Raw genomic sequence first — 21,350 nt, 5'->3', positions numbered from 1 at the left:
AGGGAAAGATATTGCAGAGACATGGCTTTGCCACAGTGTGGGGGATGTTTCCATAATGAAATTTTCACTCTGCAGCAGAATATGCACTCATATGGAACTTCCTGTAAAGGTCCTGAGGTTGGCTCTTGGTCTGGCACATTGTTTTGCTCTGCCAGGAAGACTTAGGATTTGAAACTGTTTGCTGTGAACTATTTGTGTGCCTGTTCAGTTCTCATCTGGTCTGTGTATGCTAAGATTAACTTTGATTCTTGTTCAATATGCTTGTGTCATCAGCTAACATCACACATTTTGAACTCTCCTTTAATGTCGTTGGAAAGTCATTTATGAAGATTAAGAATATGAGCAGAACCAAACCTAAACCTTGTGGTACATCACATATTATGTTCCCCTATTTTGAGGTTTGTTTTATTCCTGTGATACAAGAATCCAACTAGTCTACAAAATAATTGCTTACAAATCGCTCATTTGACTGGTTTTAGAATATTACAGAAGTGTGAGGCATCTATCTCAAATAAGACTAACAGTAGATATTTAACATATACACAGAAGGGCACCATGAATGGTCACAGGTTCATTTCCTACACGGGAGAGCATCACAGACATACTGAAGGAACTGAAATGGAACATTCTTCCATAAACTGTAGCGAGAAAGTCTATTAAAAAAGTTTCAAGAGCCTGCTTCAAATGATGACTCTAGGAACATACTACAATCCCTCATATAGGGATCATAAGGATAAGATTAGATTAATTATTGCATGCACAGAGGCATTCAAACAATCATTCTTCTCACACTACATACATGAATGGAAGGATGAGAAACCATAATAACTGGTACAGTAAAACTTGCTCACAATTAGTCTTAGTTGTCGGAAGGGGTAATTTTGTTAAAATTTAGTAAAGGCGTGGTTGGGCTGTGAAGTCTGGGGCTGCTGGTAGTGCGTGGTAATAGTCGGCAGCCAGTAGGCCAAGAGGAGTAAACATAGCGCGAAGCTCCAGCGGTGTATTGCATGTACGATTGTTTGGTGTGGAGCAACAGCGAGGCAGCATTGCTTTAAGTTATTGCGATGTATGAGGCAAGCCAGTAGACCAGAGTCAGGAGTGGTGATGTGTGAGTGGCTGACATATGGGAATTTCCCCCTGCCATATTTCCGTCTCTTTCTGACGCTATGTCAGAAGCAAGAGGAAAAGTAGTATAAATAGTCAGGCACTTTTAGCTTCAGGGGTGTGCCAGGTCAGTTGAGGGCTGGGTCGGACCTGTGCTGGTCTATGCTTATTGGGGCTAGTCTGGCAGCAATGTTGTAAATATTCTATGTAAACCTGTACTTTGTTTCTATGTACTTGTTCAGGCTGTATTCTGCCTCCAGGGACACAACACCAGGGTGGGATCAAACAGCAGCCGGGTACTTGGAGATTGCATGGTCTGCCTGAAGGAGGGTAGTGACAGTGGTCTGCAGTAGGTCCATGACAGGCCACGTTCATGTACCGGGCATACATACACTGCAGGAGGCACGGCAGCACTGCAGTGGTGCCAGAGCTGATGGTGGGTGTTGCCATCCTGCAAGCACCACTAGCAGCAAGTTGCGGCACCGCATCAAGGAGGGCACGGGTTCAAATCCAGTCCTGGGAGCAGCAGTGGCCGAGGGCCATGGGTGACCAGTACAACCACCTTCATCCCGTGGTCAGACAAATAAGGCCAAACGGGGCAGAGGGCGGTGGGGACCAGGGACTGTAACAGCCTCCAGAATTGCAGGCAGCTACACAATGCAAGACGTGGTGCCTTGGCAGGCAGCGACCAGGGAGAGTGCAGCCGGCTTCAGTCTGAGTGGCCTTGATGACAGCAGCAGCGGTGTCGTCATACCAGGAGTTGCTGAGCTGGCTGGACTCACGGGACAACACTGCAGGCAGCACACTGACACTATGCTGCACTCATCGTAGACATCCCACAACTACGAGTATAACTCAGAAATCTGCCCAAACCATACAAGTATTTCAGTCCCAACGCATTCAGTGGACTTTTATGTGCTGATTTTTTGTATAAAGCGGAACGTGCCTAAAGCGGACACAGAAAGCAAATCTTATAACATATTTAATAATTTGTTGTATCGTGAGGAAAAGACTCTATATGGTACTACTGTATTACAGTTCATCAGTTATTTACTACTGTACAAGGATGTTACTTTTAACACCTCTGTTAAGTGGTGCAAAATCAAGAAACGAGGTCCAGCTTGGTGCTGCTGGTGTGGACCTAAAGCCGCACCACTCTGTGCAATAAAAGGTGTGTATTGTTCCGTTAAACAATGATTTTACTCAGCAAGGTCATTATTTTCTGCCAGTTTCAGTTGACTTGTAGCACTTTAAGAGATACAGTAACATGATGTCGAACAAACACTATGTATCATTAACACTTAATGAAAAGATTAATGTAATCGAGGCAAGTGGGAGAAACAACCTCTCATTGCTTGAAATTATGTTGCATTTCAAATTTGGTAAAACACAAATTTAAGAGATTTTAAGAAACAAGGATAAGATTTGGGATGAGTGGATGAAAGGGCATGGGCTGATGAAAAGAAAGGCGAAGAAGACCGAAAATGAAGAAATTAATGAAATAGTGTGGGAATGGTTCGTAAGTGCGCGGGCAAGAAACTTACCTTTATCTGAACCCATGTTGCAGAGTGAGGCTCTGAAAGCCACTAAAGAACTAGGAATTATGGAGTTTAAGGCATCCACAGGATGGCTGGACAGTGTCAAAGCTAGGAAAAACATCGTGTGGAATAAAGTGTGTGGGGAAGCTACGGGTGTGCAGGAAAGTGTAGCAGCAGAATGGAAGATAATACTGTCCAACTTAATTGTGAATTATGACTTGAAAGACGTGTTCAATGCCGATGAAATGGGGCTATTTTATCACAAGCTACCTTCAAAATGACTAGCAATTTGAGGTGAAAAATGCAACGGCGGAAAAATGTCCAAGAGAAGACTCACTGTACTTCTGTGTGGAAACATGTCAGTGAAATGGAGAAGCACTGGTGATTGGAAAGGCAGCAAGACTGTGTTGTTTCAAAAACATAGACATCAGTAAGCTTCCAGTCATATGGCAAAGCAATGAAGAGGCACGGATGGTGAGTGGTCTTATGGAAGAATGGTTGGGCTCTTTCAGTGCCAAAATAAAAAGAGGAAATTGCCAAGTTCTCCTTTTCCTAGACAATGCAACTTGCCACCTGAAAGTAATGTTATCAAATGTGAAATTGGCTTGGTTCCCTCCAGGTTCAACCAGCCTCGCACAACCCATGAACCAGGGGGTTATTTACACATTCAAGTGTCATTTTAGGTGATTACTGATGCAATCTATTATTCTTAGTGTTGAAGAAGCTTAACTGCATTTGCTCTTGCATGGTCAGTTTCTGTCCTGGATGCAGTAAGATGGATTGGCTTGGCAGTAAAGAAAATAAAACCCCAAACTGTCACCAAGTGCTTCAACAAAGTGTGGTTTGTGGGTCAAGAACAAGTTGCTACTGTGGACATCAAAGTTCAAGAAAATGCTGCAGCAGTTGCTAAATTAATGTAAACGTGAAACATTTCATGTATTGCAGATGATTACATTTGAAGTGATGACTTTCTGTCAACTCACTTCAGCAACAGATTTAATAGAAATCTGCAACACATATTATGATGAAGAAGAAACAAAGGAAGAAGAAGAGAAGCAAAATGATGCCCCTAGAAAAATTAATACACCTGAAGTAGCCATTGCATGTGTAAACAATGTTATGCAATTTGCAGCACGCAAAAATTCTCCCAATTTGTATGGTGCAAAAAATTGTCTAGAAAAACAATTTTGAACAGGAAATTAAAACACGTTTCCCTCCTTGATACATGGTGAAAAAATGAAATATAAACCAGATAAACATACCATAATAAACGAATTTAAAATTTGAGTAAAATTATAGAAATGCCATGTTATTTATCAATTAGTGTAATAGTCCTGTGTTCTATTGTCCAATATACAGTAAATGAACATCTGCTGTGCTGGAGTGAAGGTACATAAATACAGTATATGTATAATTAAAAATTTTTACTGTGCTTTTGTGCATGACACCTGAGAAATTTTACATAGCCCAGTGAATTTTGTGTAATCTGGAAACTTGTCCAAGTATTTTAGTCCCAGGTGATTCCATTCTGAGCAAGTTTTGCTGTACAATGGGACATACTCTCTGACACACCCTCACAGTGACATGCTGCTAGTACAAATGTTGATGTACAGTTTGTGATGCATCCCTCTGCTTTCTGTTGTGAAGGTGAGACTCTGTGCATGAAGAGTGTCAACAATGTCATAACATTTTATTTTGCCAAGTAGAATTTTGTGATTCACAAAGTCAAAGGCTTTGCTGTAGTCACTGAATATACCAACAGTGTAATTTTGCTTGTTGGTTGTGCTAGGACTTAATTTGTGAGGTTTGATATAGCTTTCTGTGTGGACAATGCTTTATGGAAGTAACACCAAGAAGCAGTTAATATATTCTGTTCAGAACACTGTAGCAGTAAGTTATCATAGGCCACTTCCTCAAAATTTTTGGAATAGGCTGGAAGCAGTAAAATGGCAGTAATTAAAGTGCTACGCTTATCTGCAGTTTTATGTATGAATCTTACTAAAGAGTATTTAAGCCTATTAGGAAATATACCCACAAACATAGATTCAGGGTAACGCCATAAAATGTGCACAAGGTTTTAATACTTTGCTAGAAAGACTGTCAGTGCCAGGAGAGTTATCTTTTTCTTTTTTCTCTTTTTTTAGAGATGTGGTGAATTTTGTAGCCTCTTGAGTGGCTGTATTTTCAAAACTAATATTATCTATTGGTAGTGCATACAGTGTCTGCCAAAGTAAATTTTATGTAAATGTATTTGATTGTTTATTGGTAAGTGTAGCCTAATGTTTTAATTTTGTGGTCAATTATGCCAATGAACCTGCCACAGCTATTTCCTGGGAGATCACTTTCGATCATATCACCATTTCCATTTGTTTTTCTTTAATAATGCCACAGTTTTTTTTATTATTTATGGAGTACTTTAATTTCTGTGCATTTTTCGTGTATTTTTCTTCTATAATGATAGACTAATAATTTTATAATGATGGCAGTAATGGAGTTTCAACTCTTGACTACAGCTTGTTCTTTGTTCTCTCTCTTCCTAGCACAAGCTACTTTAATCCCAGGAGTTATGTATCCATTGGCTCTGATTCTAATTAACTTTGCCCTTGTTTATTTTAGGGGAAAATAAGACAAGAATCCCATAAGAATATGCATAATAAAGAACACTTCTTTCCATTTCCACTGTCTGACCCACATTCTTCTCTAAACTGTATGATTGAGCTATTTTTTTGTGATTGTGTGGTACAATACTTTTTCCTGGTACAGTACTTTCTTCTGTTGTCTTAACCTAACTAATTAATATATGACATTCACTGTATGATTTAGTATCATACAGTGAACATCTGCAGTTATTCCTCTGTCATTTTGAGGTCTAAATCACTGGAGGTAATGGGGTCTAAAAACAAATCATCAGTGGCTGTTCCACTATGTTCATAAATGGTCATGGGTATTTCATTGTGTGTAACAGTCCAAAGATGGATATCAACAACTATAAATGAGCTCCTCACCCGGCAGTGAAGGCCCAAGGGATGTCTACCAGCTGCCTTGCCATCTTCTGCCTTGCAGTGGGTGCGGTATGGAGGGGCATATGGACAGCACATCATTCTTCTCACTGTTTTGCAAACTTTCCAGACCTTGAAGCCACTATTACTTGGTCAAATAGCTTCTCAATTGGCATCATGAAGCCAAGTGCAACCTATACCAATCCTCTCACCAAGGAAAAATTCTTGGCAATACCAGGAATCAAACCTGGATCTGCTGCATGGCAGCCATCAATGCTGACCACTCAGCTATGGAGGTGGACATCAACAACTATAGATGTTCTCAATTATTACTGTCTGATAGAAAATCAACATTAAAATCTCCAGTTACATCCACATAAACTTATTGAAACTATCTCTAGCTGGTTTACGACGCTTGAGATATTAACAGATGGTAGCCAAAAGCTAATAGCTTCTATGTTTCTTGTTCCACAGTTTGGCATTTGCAGTGATGTTCTGATAAGCACATCATGCCTGTCAACATTCTACCATCCCTTTCATTTTCCTTCATGAATATTATCAGTTCAACATGTTTATTTGCAAGACTTCTAATGGTTTGCTGGAAGATATTAAATGAGTGTCCTGCCAGATTCTCTGCTTTGTTCAAGTTATAGTAATTTTGTTTTGGTGATGCCTGTTTCAATATATCTGTTCTTAAACTGATTCTTTAAAAAGAGCCTAGGGAACACATTCAAAATCATTAGGAAAGAATGGATATTGCAACAGTAAGACTGAATCAGGTGAGTTAGACACTGAATCAGCATATGCCTATGTATGGGAATGCCAAGAGAACCAGTGACATTGTAGTTGGCAGCTGGTGTATAAAAGGGCATACCACCAGCCCATTGGTAGTTGTAGCACATGACAACGGCCAAGGAGTGCTTGGGCAAAAGCTCAAGAACTTCTTCTTCAGCATGTACACATATGACACCATCACAGTTTTCCAGTTATAAAAAGAAAAAATCTGAGGGATGTTTACAGCATGTTAGATTGTTTGAAACAAGTTCCATTTCATTGAGACTGAGCCGTGTCCTGGTTTAAAAATGATAGTAATGAGACAATCATCATGCAAATAATTCAGTACCAGTTCTGACATGACCCCTTCGATGTTTATTACCTAGCTATAAGACCTTCATGGTCATCTTAGCTCTTTCCTTTTGTAGTATTAACTTGTACCTTATCAGCTATACTGATAGATTGTTTCTGAACTTGTTGGGTTGTCTGTATGTGTTTGTGCACATATTTCAAGCATTGGATTCATTGCAGATGTCTAGACTTAAACTGTCACATTTACGATGTCTTAGATCTTTTCAATGATTCAATGATCTCAAAGTCATTATTGTAATCTAGATTTATAATCTAGCCTTAACAGTATTACTGCAAACAGGAGCTCACAGCTGTGATAACTCTTCATGTGCTACTGCCAAAGCAGCTCAAAGTTGAAAGATTATCTGCTCATTTTCTTGCTTTAAGTAGCAATAACGGCACTCATTGGACCTACTAAAAATGGCCAGAACAATTCCTCGTGTATGTAGTAAGCTTTTTGCACAACAACATCCACATTTTAATAACAATGGCATTCATCACACTTATTTGCTCTCCTTACACTGCTACAGCATACTTATACAGTTTCACAGTAAAATCTTGTGTGAAGTAGTTGGTTAAAGCATTTGTCCAATGAAAGATAATGTGTAAAATATTTCAGAATCTCGTGTTTTTAAGATGTATTTCTCAAATTAGAATTATTCAGGGACAACAGAATTGCATAATTTAAATGTCATCTTTAAGTTTAAATACTTCATGTAATGAAATTTATTTATGATAGAAAATTTAAAATTTTTATGAAATTTACATTTACTAAAGATCATGAAAATCATTTGTATAAGATAGCATTCACAGATCTGTAAGAATAGTTTATTTGATCTACTTATTTGTTTAATGAAGGTTATTCTACAGATTACAATATTTATTGTCATAGAAGCTAAGGTTACTTTAGATCACAACTACAACATAATTTAGGGTAATTGTAATGATTTGTCAGTTATAATACGGTAGATCACTGCGTATCCAAAAGCATCCCAGTAGGCAAATTCAAGTTTTCTCACATCGTGTACCTTGGGCTGTTTAGATCAGTGGTTTTCCCCTAACTGCCAACCAGTGTTGTCACTATTCTGTGCTGATGTATGAAGCTTCACTTGTGATAGGTCATGCTGTTGTGCTGCTCACAGGAGTGACTAAACAGAAATGTGTTATTCCTGCTGTCTCCAATAAACTTAAAACAGTAGACTAGTTGAAGAAAGGTGCTAGTAGATCCAGCTTAACTCAGGTTTATATGGTTGGAAATGCAACAATACCAGACATTAAAAAGAATAGTGATGTCATTACAAAATTTATGAGTGTGCTTGACAGTGAAGATTGGAAAGAAAAATTACAAAAATTACAGAAAACCAGGATTTAGACACTGTGATGCTGTCTAACTGCTGTCTTTAAAATATCTGATAGATTTAGCACATAAAAATGTGTCTCAGCTATGCAGCAAAAACAAATGTCAGGCTTTTTTCCTAAACTGTAGAGCCTACTTCAATAGCCATTTTGAACATTTCAAATTATTTGTTAGATGTGTGATGTGAACATTTATGTACAGTTCTGTGTTCAGTTTCAGAGTTTCTTTGTTTCATATACCTGAAATCACTGATATAATTTGTTTCCATAAATGATATGTTAGGAAAAGAAACAACAGTTATCCAAACAAACACAATTCCCAATTGCTTCAGATAATTTGTGCTCTACCATGTATACAACAAGGGTTGCCACAAGTTCTGGAAATCACACATCATCACTGGCTGGGTGCCACTTGCCTATTCCCTCATTCTTACTGCTTCTCTCCTTCCTACCACGCCCCTCAGCATGCAGTCAGCACTACCACCACTTCTTGCCACTAACCTAGTAGCTGCTGATCAGAGGCAGGGAGGCATGAAGAGTGGTTTATTTTATTTTATTTATTTTTTATCTGATTGTCAGAGATTGTTGACGTAGTGGCTGGAGACGATGGTCATGTGTGCTTGTGTGTCTGTGTGAATGTGTGTGTGCTCTCATTTTCTGACAAAGGCTATGGCTGAAAGTTTAGTTGTGAGAGTGTGGTTGTATTTTCTACAAGCCTGCCTGTGACTCAGTGATCATCTGTATGGTAGGTTACTACCTATCCTCAATAGCACTGATTCACAGAGTATTTGTGCAAGTTATCTGTTGGATGAATTGATCACTGTGGTCTCATTTCATCAACATGGTGTCTGTGACATGTGAGTAGCTGGCCACATGAGTGGACTTCCAGGGTGGGCCAAAATCACAGACCATTTCTGTGGGTATCTCTAATGGATCAGTTTTGCCAATGTGAAGCGCTTCGTTTCCCATTAATGTACAAGACCTGCCCATTGGTTCTAGCTTCACTGATTTGTCTGCAGGCCGGTTCTGTTTGTGTTTGGAATAACGCAGTGGATTTTCATGGTTTAGCCAAGGACCCAGGACTGTGGTACTCCTCGGCAGGCCAGAGGCCATGGGCAATGGATTTCAGGAATTGTGACTGTCTCACCACAAGTACATTGTACAGTGTGGCATTTTATTTATTCTAGTACATTTTTTCCCCTCAAAAGTAGCTTATATATTAGAAAGTATGGACGATAAGAAAAACAACATTGTGAGGGTTTTCATGCTATGTACTCATATGTGTCTTGAAAGAAAAATCACACAATACCTGTAAAATAATAGACATAACACAGTGGGTAATAACCGACAATAACGAACGTAACAGAACCAACATTTTATTGGCAGTCACCTACAGTGTTGGTTTATGCAACTGTTCCCTACCTTATACACTTCTTTCAAGAGGCCTACATTTCTCTGAGGTTATTTCTGATATCAGTGAAGGTATTTTAAATCTGTCTTGCAACTCCAACGAAGTGCTTATTTTTGTCACCAAATGTGTTTTGTTTTATTGAAATTAAATTAATGTCAGTAGTCTTAATGAAATGTATATATTATTTGGCTTGCTTTTGCCATCTAAGAACAGTTCATTACAAAAGATGTTGATGTTAGTATTTAAGACTTTTGCTCATAGGTTTAGAAATACAGCAGTCCTTACATTTTATTTATTTATTTACACATCAAGTTCCATAGGACCAAACTGAAGAGAATCTCCAAGGTCATGGAACATGTCAGTGCACGAAATTACAACATAAAAGTAATAACAGATAAAAATAAAATGTTTATGAACCTGAAAAAAAGTCAGTCCACAAGTTTAAGTAAACGCAATCAAGGATACAACAAGAATCAGCTTAATTTTTCAAGGCACTCCTTGACAGAATAGAAGGAGTGACCAAAGAGGAAGCTCTTCAGTTTTGATTTGAAAGCACATGGATTACTGTTAACATTTTTGAATTTGAGTGGTGGCTTATTAAAAATGGATGCAGCAGTATACTGCACACCTTTCTGCACAAGAGTTAAGGAAGTCTGATCCAAATGCAGGTTTGATTTCTGCTGAGTATTAACTAAGTGAAAGCTGCTTGTTCTTGGGAAGAAGCTAATATTGTTACCAAGAAATGACAGTAAGGAATATATATATTGAGAGGCCAATGTCAAAATACCCAGACTCGTGAACAGGGGTCAACAACAGGTTCGTGAACTTACACCACTTATTGCCTGAACTGCCTGTTTCTGACCCAAAAATATCGTTTTAGAATGGAAGAGTTGCCACAAAATATAATATCATACAACATAAGCGAATGAAAATAAGCAAAGTACACAATTTTTTGTGTTGAACAATCACTCACTTCACATACTGTTTGAATAGTAAAAATGGCAGCATTAAGTCTTTGAACAAGATCCTGAAGGTGGGCTTTCCATAACAGTTTACTATCTATCTGTACACCTAGAAATTTTAGCTGTTCAGTTTCATTAATCATATGCCCATTCTCTGAAATTAAAACGTCAGGTTTTGTTGAATTGCTTATCAGAAACTGTAAAAACTGAGTCTTACTGTGATTTAGTATTAGTTTATTTTCTACAAGTCATGAACTTAGGCCATGAACTGCACTATTTGAAACTGAGCCAATGTTGCACACAAAATCCCGTACTACCAAGCTAGTGTCATCAGCAAACAGAAATATTTTAGTTACCCGTAATACTAGAGGGGATATCATTTATATAAATAAGGAACAGGAGTGGCCCCAACACTGATGCCTGGAGCATCCCCCACTTAACTGTACCCCACTCAGACACCACATCACAGCCATTCTCAACATTGTGAATAATGACCTTTTGCTGTCTGTTGCTAAAGTAAGATGTGAACCAGTTGTGAGATACTTCCCGTATCCTGTAATTGTCCAACTTCTGGAGCAATATTTTGTGATCAACACAATCAAACACCTTAGTTAAATCAAAAAATATGCCTAGTGCTCAAAACCTTCTGTTTAACCCATCCAGTACCTCACAGAGAAAAGAGAATATAGCATTTTCAGTTGTTAAACGACTTCTAAAGCCGAACTGTACATTTGATAGCAAATCGTGTGATATAAAATGATCAATTACCCTTACATACACAGCCTTTTCAATAACTTTAGCAAACACAGATGGCATAGAAGTGGGTCTAAAATTGTCATTATTATCCCTTTCTCCCTTTTTATAAAACAGCTTTACTACTGAGTACTTTAGTCATTCAGGAAACTGACCATCGCTAAAGGAAAAATTACAAATATGGCTAAATACAAGGCTAACATGTGCAGCACAGTACATTAATATTCCACTAGGCACTCAATCATATCCATGAGAGTCCTTAATCTTCATTGATTTAATTATTGAGTCAATCTCCCCCTTGTCTGTATCACAGAGGAGTATTTCAGACATCAATCTTGGAAAGGCATTTGCCAAGAAAGTTATGATTCCCTGTAGAAACTAAATTTTTATTTAATTGACCAGCAATGCTCAGAAAATGATTTTAAATACTGTACATGTGTCTGATTTATCAGTAACAGAAATATTTTTACTACAAACTAACTTTATACTGTCAACCTTGTGCTGCTGACCAGACACTTCCCTCACAACTGACTATATGGTTTTAATTTTATCCTGTGAATTAGCTATTCTATTTGCTTACCACATATTCTTTGCCTTCCTAATAACATTTTTAAGCACCTGAAAAAATAGATCTCAGGTGAACAGACTGGTGTGAGCTGTGCTGGTGTACTGCCAAGAGATGGAAGGCGTGAGGTATGTATCAGATTCCCCCTCCCCCTCCCTCGAGTGCTCCCTCCACAGTCCACGCTGCGGGCACTCTCTCGGATGCCCGCGACAGGGTTTGATGACCGGCTTGTGGCCCAGTGTCTCGGTGTTCCCTTGTAGGTCCGCACCCAGGGAGGTTTGCCAGTGGCATTTCAGAGGTTCCCTCCCCTGCCCTCAAAGTCAGTACATTCTGGGGTATTTCTATCTTCTCCTTAATCTGAGTAATGGCTGGTTCCCGAGCTTGGTTAAGGGAATAGCCGCTGTCACATTTCAGTTCAGGTTTTCTTACTCTGATCTCTATAGCTTCTTTGATGATACAGTCCCAATATTTCGAAGTCTGTGTTAGGATCTTGGTCTTGTCATAATCCATGCTGTGAAGTTTTGACAGGCAGTGCTCGGTGATTGCAGACTTATTAGGCTGTTGCAATCTTGTGTACCATTGGTGTTCATGGCATTGATCTTCAGTGATGTGAATTGTTTGAACAATATATTCCTTACCACATTCGCATGGTATTTTGTAAACCCCTGAAACAAAAGAAAAATTCGGAGTAGGTATTAAAATCCATGGAGAAGAAATAAAAACTTTGAGGTTCGCCGATGACATTGTAATTCTGTCAGAGACAGCAAAGGACTTGGAAGAGCTGTTGAATGGAATGGACAGTGTCTTGAAAGGAGGATATAAGATGAACATCAACAAAAGCAAAACAAGGATAATGGAATGTAGTCGAATTACGTCAGGTGATGCTGAGGGAATTAGATTAGGAAATGAGACACTTAAAGTAGTAAAGGAGTTTTGCTATTTGAGGAGCAAAAATAACTGATGATGATTGAAGTAGAGAGGATATAAAATGTAGACTGGCAATGGCAAGAAAAGTGTTTCTGAAGAAGAGAAATTTGTTAACATCGAGTATAGATTTAAGTGTCAGGAAGTCGTTTCTGAAAGTATTTGTATGGAGTGTAGCCATGTATGGAAATGAAACATGGACGATAAATAGTTTGGACAAGAAGAGAATATAAGCTTTCAAAATGTGGTACTACAGAAGAATGCTAAAGATTAGATGGGTAGATCACATAACTAATGAGGACATATTGAATAGAATTGGGGAGAAGAGGAGTTTGTGGCACAACTTGACAAGAAGAAGGGACCGGTTGGTAGGACATGTTCTGAGGCATCAAGGGATCACAAAGTTAGCATTGGAGGGCAGTGTGGAGGGTAAAAACCATAGAGGGAGACCAAGAGATGAATACACTAAGCAGATTCAAAAGGACGTAGGTTGCAGTAAGTACTGGGAGATGTAGAAGCTTGCACAGGATAGAGTAGCATGGAGAGCTGCATCAAACCAGTCTCAGGACTGAAGACCACAACAACAACAATTGATTTATGTAAATCTAGGTTGTCCTTAACAGTGCCAAGAAGTGCTCTGGTTTTAGTTGGAGATCAGAAGACAGTTTTTACTTGATATTTGTGTAAAATGCATCCAACTTTTCCTGATAAGGCCCCACAAAACAGAATGAATGCCATGGCCATGTTTTCCTCAGGTTCTTCATTGGTTAGATGTAGAGCATCCCGGATTTGCCTTTCCTTATAACCGTTCTTCAGAAACATGAATTTCAGATCAGCCAATTGTTGTTGGAGACTGTCATCATCAGAGAGAGCATGAGCTCTGTGTACAAGAGTTTTTAGCAAGCCATTCTTCTGAGCAGAGTGGTGGCAGCTATTCACTTGTAGGTATAAGACGGTGTGAGTTTTCTTTCTATACACGCTGTGCCCCAACCTGCCATCATCTCGTCTTTGGCGAGAACATCCAAGAAGGGTAGCATCCCATCCAATTCTACCTCCATGGTGAACTTGATATTCTTGTGTCTTGAGTTGAGATGTGTGAGAAAGTCTGTCAGCTTGTCTCTTCCATGTGGCCAAGTAACAAACGAGTCATCCATGTATCTGAAGAAACAGGTAGGTTCAAACTGTCAAAGGATCAAAACATTCTAGAAATGATAAATATGACACATTTGCACTGCCAACAGCATAAGAGATCTGCAAAGTATCTTGCACAAGCAAGGCTGTCAATGACATGAAAAGCACTGCCTGCCTAACAAATCCAGCTGTAGCAGTGCTAGAACGTAGAGAAGGATCAGATATAGAAGTAAGTGTCAACAGGAAAGCATTTGTAACAATTCCAGCACCAGCAGCAATAAAAGACCTAGAATCAATGTCTACAGAGGCAAAGGAAATGGTCACAACATGTACATCTACACAACCAACAACAAAAGCGGCAATAGATGAGTCAGGAGAAGAGGAAACAACAGCAAGTGAAATGCACAGTCCAGCAAGCAGACAGAAAAAAGTGCCTCCACAAAATCAGAAAGATGTTTTAACATAAAGCACTAAGAGGAGGAGGCCACCATGATAAGTACAACTAAATGTTTAACAGTACTTCAACTAAATATATAATTGATAAAAGATGAAGTTCAGCAACTAGAAATAAGTTTACAAACACTAGACAGTTCAATTGTGTGCCTCACAGAACACTGGTGCAAAGGGAATGAAATCTCATATTTAGCCTTAGCCTCATATGAACTTGCTTGTTTCTACAGTAGTCTCTCCATGAAAGGTGGGCGTTCATGTATTTATGTGAAGAGAGGTATTTCATTTTAAGACAGAAATGACATAACTGCATTAAGTGTTGATAAACATTTTGAAATCTCAGCTATTGAAGTAACAAAACACAACACATCAAAAAATTAATGGTAATTTGTGTGTACCTATCACCGAGTGGTGATGTGGATATTTTTTTCTCAAAACTAAATCAGACACTAGCTGAGGTATCTTGCTCAAAAACAAGCATAATCGTCTGTGGGGATCTCAATATCAGTACAATGAAGTCAGACAATGTCAGCCATGCCTATTTAAACATTTTGCATAGTTATGGTATGACTTCACTTGCAAGCTGTCCCACTAGAGTAACCAAACAACCTTCTACATTGATAAAGCATGTAGCAACAGATATAGACAGGAAATGCTGCTAAGCCCCTCTTTCCTTGAGCCAGCATGTAGCACTGAAATCTACCTGGTTGACACAGAGGAAGTGGCTGGGAACTGGTCAGTTTAAATCTGGAAGGCCATTGGTGATGCTAATGCTGGTTCCAGAGCTTCTTATGTGGGTACAAAGACTTCTGGGACAGAGGCATCCCTAAGGGTTGTGGCAGATTGGTAATTCAACAATTGGTGAATCCAGTCAATGTCTTTGGGTGTGTCCTGCAGTTCACAGGAAGGAAGGATAAGGCAGCCACCCATTGTGACCTGAGAGTAGGAGAACTATGATGTAGTTGTGATGGTGGTGATGACAGTGGACATCCTGATGAGGGAGCCACTGACTGGGGTGCCATAACAAGAGTTGGTTGTTGTGCGAGAGCTTTATCCCGCATGTTGTAGCCATCAACACCACATGACACCCCTGCTGTTCCAACACTGTCCCCAGATCCTCCCCACATTCGATCCAAATGTACTTCCCCACACCATGGTACCCACATGGAATGACATGGGTGTGTCTGCTTTGAGTTGTGGGTGTGAATACATGGTATGCATAAGTATCCTGTGAGGGCCCATTTGAGGCTGGATAGAAAGGGAAAATGGTAAGATTGAAGATGTACTCTATGGTTGCACCATGACCATTGTTGTTGGTTGTTAAAGGCAGACAACCTATGGGAATAGTGATGGTTAACCATATGGACATCAAGATATGGCCACTTGAAGTTCGCATGAACTTTGTCCCGTGGCTGCATTGGATCAGGCCGTGGCTGACTAGCTGAGTTGGGGCTGGCTGGTGTGCTTGGCAAATGGCACACTGTCACACCATCTGCGCAATATTGTCATCCCTACAAGCCAGCAGATGCAGTGGGATACCAGTTGCTTCTCCTAGATTTCCTCCAGTGTGATTGATATAGGAGCCGAAGCATCTGATGTTGCAGGCAGGATGGCACCACCATCTGGTACCTTTTATTGCAGTCTAACTAAACAATGAAAAATTTTGGATGTAATAACAACAAAACAAAAAGGATAGACTGCTACTCGCCACACAGAAGAGGCACTGAGTGGTAGACAGCAAACTGAAAAAACACTGCTACATATTATTCAGCTATCAGGCTAGTTCCTTCATCAGATGTGAATAAAAACAAAACTCACACACATTCACACAAGCACAACTCACACACAAATGACCACTGGTAGGGTAGTGGTGGGGAAAGATGCTAGGACCACCTGTGGGAGTGTGCAGGGGCACATTAGAGGCACAAAATAGTGGATTATGTGCAGCAGTGGGAGGCATTGCTTCTTTAGGGAGAGATGGGAGAGCGAAAGGGGTAGGAGAGAAGTAGAGAAGGGGAAAGAACTGTGCAGGTGCACTGGTGGCCTAGAAGGCATATGAAAGACAGGGTCTGCTTCACAGACTGTCATATGGACTGTTCCCACCAATATCAGATTTTGTGAATTGTGCAGGTGGGAACTCTGCCTGTAACATATCCTGCATTTTCTGTCCTCAACCTGCCTATGCCCTTCCCTGCTCCCACTCCAGCCCTATAAATGCCTTCCATCCTGTTAGTACACCTGCATAATCCTCTCCCCTTCTCTACTTCTCCCCCCTTCTACACTTCTCTTCTCCCTCTTTGTCTGCATCTGATGAAGGTCTAAGAACAATAACTGCATAATATCTAACAACATTTTACCTTGTCTCTGACTGTCACTCAACACCTCCTCTATGAGATGAGTAGTAATCCATTTTTTCCAAATTGCTGTAATCTTATAACTCTATTGATATATCAATTTTTGTAATGTCATTCAAGGAGGGTTAAGGTAAACTGTGACCAACAGAATGATAAATAAACACTTATGACAACTTTTGTCACTAGTGTTCACATTCTGTCATTTACTGAATTAATACCATCTTAGAAAACTGTCCACAGACTCCAAGGAGCAACTCAAGCAATCATATGTGCATGTCTTACAAAGCATAGCTTACAAGTAAATATACACAGATAAGCACCCTCCATCAGTTCCCAACATATTTTGCTTCAAGCAAACAATAGTATTTCAGGATTATCTTTAAAATGACAATTTACCATGTTACTTACAGTTATTTTTGTTTTTTTCAGCCATCTAAGATACAATGCATCTCCTCTTAATATGATATCAGATGCTAACACAGGGCCAGGAAGATTGTATTTTGAAATTGGAGCACCAGTCATGGTAAGCATGAAGATAACATGAAAAGTAAAAATAGAAGTAGAATAAAAAAGGAATAAAAGTTATTTTTATAGTTAACAATAATGCTATTTTCTCTACTGTAATCACAAGGTGCCACAATTCACTGAAATTTAATTGCAATGCTGTTGCCCTCAAGACATTAAATTTAAACTACCCCATTGATTCCAATGCCTCCAAGTACACTGTTCATACTGTGTTTAATTTCCTTATTGAAAGAGGAGAACTAGCTGATAATATAAATAAAAAATGAATTTGTTTTTATAGTACACATATTATGATTAAGCAAAATGTGACAAACCAGCATTTCAAAGGGGTAGAAATGATTTTCATTATGCAGTAAAGAGTGGAAAGCCACCCAACACGGATATCTAAATCTATGCGTATTAACTATACAGTTAGATACAGTAATAAGCAGTGCTTTTCACTAAACAATTACAGGTGCCATAAGCCATAGGTAGGTTGTATGCTGAAAATTATAACTGAAGTTCAAAAATAAATTTTGGTACCTGTGACATAGCTTTATTTTTTAAATGAGCTCTAACTGTTGTATTAGTTTTGCCTGTTGTGTCATTTTCGGTCATCTATGAAGATACAATGATTAGAATAACATTATTACAACAGATTTGCAGTTTGTTAACATTCATATACCTACGAGCTTTTATATTATGTTATGGCATAGGAATAGGTTAAAATTATGTTCTTCGAGGCTATGCCACTCATGATCAAAACATAGCCAATGGTTGTTATCAGTGACACAAGTAGATGTGTTATTTACATTCAGGTTAAAGCCAGTCAATGTGATGCAGATATAACATTGAAAGATATACAGAGTGAGTCACTTAACATTACCACTGGAAACACCTCCCAAATCACAACAAACACTGAATAACCAATCCTACAAACCAAAAGTGAGGAGAGGGGTTGGTGGAACTGATTAATACAAACCACTGAGAAATGCACGGAAGTAAGATTTTCAACACATACTTACGTTTTTCAAATGGAAACCTGTTATTATTTTCAGTACAGCTGAAAATAGAAACAAATACTTAATCAATGCTGTTTGTTACATTGTAAAATGTTAAGTACATCCAGAGTAATTTGTAACATAAAGTTGATGCTTGAACCTCAGATGTTCAGCTGCATGTTGTAACAGACAAGATCTGTAGAGTATGTTTACAAAGACTACAATGTTTATGAGTTTGGCTGTCTCAGTGTCTACATGTAACACTTGTTGAATTAGTCCTTGTACTCAGAATAACTGTAGTTCACTGTGTTGCTGGTTGTCTGTGATAGCGTACTGTACACAAGTAAGAACAGAAGTATGCACAGTAGGAACGCAAGAAGGTCACAAGTACAACAGAGTGTACAGTGTTGGAAGAACTGTGAAAATGGTTTATTCTAACTGAAAAGGCAGATATGATACCCATCTATGGCGAGTGTAGACAATATGCAGCTGCATCCTGTAGATTATATGCAGAAAGGTACTAGGACAGAGATCATCCAACATGCCGCATATTTCAAAACATCTACAAACAATTGTATGCAACAGGTATGGTCATATCATGCAAACAGGTCCATAACAAACCCATCACAGGAGAAGCAGGTGCAGTTGGTGTGTTAGCTGCTGTTGCCATGAACCCACAGATGATTTCACATGACATCGCTAGAGGCAGTGCAATGAGTCAAAATAGGGCAATGTGCATACTTCATTGTCACAAATTTCACCTGTATCATGTGTTGCTGTATCAGCATTTACATGGAGATGACTTTGATAACTGAGCGAATTTCTGTCAATGGGCATTAACAGAGAATGCATTGCAGCTCTATCTGTTTACCAATGAAGCACGTTTCAGTACAGTGAATTTATGAAACATGCATTACTGGTCCGTGGACAATCCTCACTGTCTTCGACAGGTAGAGCGACAGCGACTGTGGAATGTAAATGTTTGGTGCAGAGTAATTGGAAACCATCTTATTGGTCCTCACTTCATTGAAGGCTTCAAAACAGCTGCAAAATACATCAACTTTCTACAAAATGATCTGCCAACACTGCTAGAAAATGTCCCTCTGGAAATGTGTAGACGTATGTGGTATCAACATGATGGTGCTCCTGCACATTCTGCTGACCCTTGACAGAATGATCGATGAGTGTTTCATAGGACATGGCAGATGCATAACTTGGTCAGCCCATTCTCCTCATCTGACATCTTTAGACTTCTTTCTGTGGGGTATGTTAAAGGAGAACATGTACCATGATGTGCCTACTACCCCAGACAATATGAAACATCATATTGAGACAGCCTGTGGCAGCATTACAGCAGATGAACTGCATTGTGTAAGACATTCATTACGTGGTAAATTGCAAATGTGTGCAGCAAATAATGGGCACCACTTTGAACATTTATTGGCCTGAAATTTCGTGACACCCTCTTTTACATTCTGTAATTGAAAACAAAAAACAAATTTGTAAGTTTAACTACATTCTCATGTTAATGTACACTTTCTTCTAGAAAATCAGTGCTGTACAGTATTCTTCAGAGAAAAAGACTATTAAAAATGTTTGCATGTGGACATAACTTCATGTCCCTTCTGTACCTACATTACATCACTGTTCTTTTTGTATCCCTAATCAATTTGGTTTTCTCTGATACACACAGTTGAACTGCTGAGGAGTTACTCAAGTGTCAACTTTATGTTACAAATTACTCTGGATGTAATCAACATTTTACAATGTAAGAAACAGCATTGATTAAGTATTTTTTTCTATTTTCAGTTGCGCTAAAAATAATAACACGTTTCCATTTAAAAAGCATAAGTATGTGTTGAAAATCATACATCCATGCATTTCTCAGTGGTTTGCGTTAACCAATTACACCAGCCCCTCTCCTCACTTTTGGTCTGTGGAATTGGTTATTCAGCATTTGTTTGCTTTGGGAGGTGTTTCCAGTGGTAATGTTAGGTGACTCACCCTGTATGTATAGCAGATAGTAACTAGTCAGCTGTACATTATCAGTTATGATACTTCATTATGATTATCACAACAAGAACGAGGGAGAGAGAAATGACTGTAATAACAATTGGTGGGGAATGATTGAGGAGACTGGAGAGTTTCAAGTACCTAGGAAGCCTGATACAGGAAGATGGAAAAAACTACTGAGAAATAAACAAGCAGGGGAAAAAAACAGAAGCATTTTGGTAGAGTGTCAGAAGCCTGATATGGAGCAAGGATGTACCCCAAATAAGTAAAAAGGTTAAATACCAGTCATACTGTGTCCCGATCCTGACATATGCATGCAAAACCTGGGTTATTAAAGGAAGAGAGAAAAGCAAAGTACAGGCTAGTGAGATGAAATTTTTGAGGACAGTATTGGAGTGACAAAGGTAGACAGGTTAAGAAATGAGGATCAGAGAGTTAATGAAGGTGGAACCTACAGGAGGAGATAGAGAAATCAAGGTTGAGTTGGTATGGGCATGTTAAACTAATGGAGGGGAAGAGGATACCCAGGAGGAAACATGAGATGAAACTGAAAGGAAAGAGACCAAGAGGAAGACCGAGAGACAGATGGCTGAAAGGAGTGCAGGGATGCATCCAGAAGAGTGGAGAAGACTGGACCAATGTGAAGATGGAGAGATGGTGGCAAGACAGAAGATGATGGAGAGGCTTATGTTCCAAACAGACCTGGCCAGAGGCTGGAAAATGTCCAAGATGATGATGATGATACTCCATTTTATGTTGTTTAATTTTGAGTGGACCATGTACATCTTAGTGTGGTTTGCATAATTAAAATGTGTACTTGTAGTACATTAGAGTAAATGCCTAAAACAATTTCAGAATTTCTTCAATTTATTGAGTATATATTTTGGATTCTATTTGAAGATACTGTAAATCTCAGTTTCTTCAATAGCGTCCATTAGAAAGAAAGCCAATGTTCTAGTTTTAGATCTGAATAAACGAGTCCATGAGCAAAATAGGATTGCAAATGAAGTTGCTAGGGCTATTGCAGAATAAATAAATCACAGGAAAGAGAGGGATAATAAAAAGACACGAAAAATCTTGATGCATGTGAATTTAACAAGAAATTAACAATAAACAAAGCTATTGACCTGAAAGCAGATGAGAGTGGTACTGTAGTAATT

At 38.9% G+C, this 21,350-nt stretch overlaps 1 protein-coding gene across 2 annotated transcripts in view; it reads left to right on the top strand.

Moving 5' to 3' along the window:
• LOC124544909 (sodium channel protein Nach-like) overlaps positions 1-21,350 on the top strand; it is a 110,396-nt gene that overhangs the window by 8,799 nt on the left and 80,247 nt on the right. For both annotated transcript variants that reach the window (XM_047123643.1, XM_047123644.1), the window contains exon 3: positions 17,102-17,195. In XM_047123643.1, the coding sequence (XP_046979599.1) occupies positions 17,102-17,195 (94 nt within the window). The remainder of the gene's footprint in view (positions 1-17,101; positions 17,196-21,350) is intronic.

This window comes from Schistocerca americana, chromosome 8 (genome assembly GCF_021461395.2).
Source record: "Schistocerca americana isolate TAMUIC-IGC-003095 chromosome 8, iqSchAmer2.1, whole genome shotgun sequence".
Classification (NCBI taxonomy): Eukaryota; Metazoa; Arthropoda; class Insecta; order Orthoptera; family Acrididae; genus Schistocerca; species Schistocerca americana.
The sequence above is the reverse complement of the archived record's forward strand: the minus strand, read 5'-3'. Positions and strand labels throughout refer to the sequence as shown.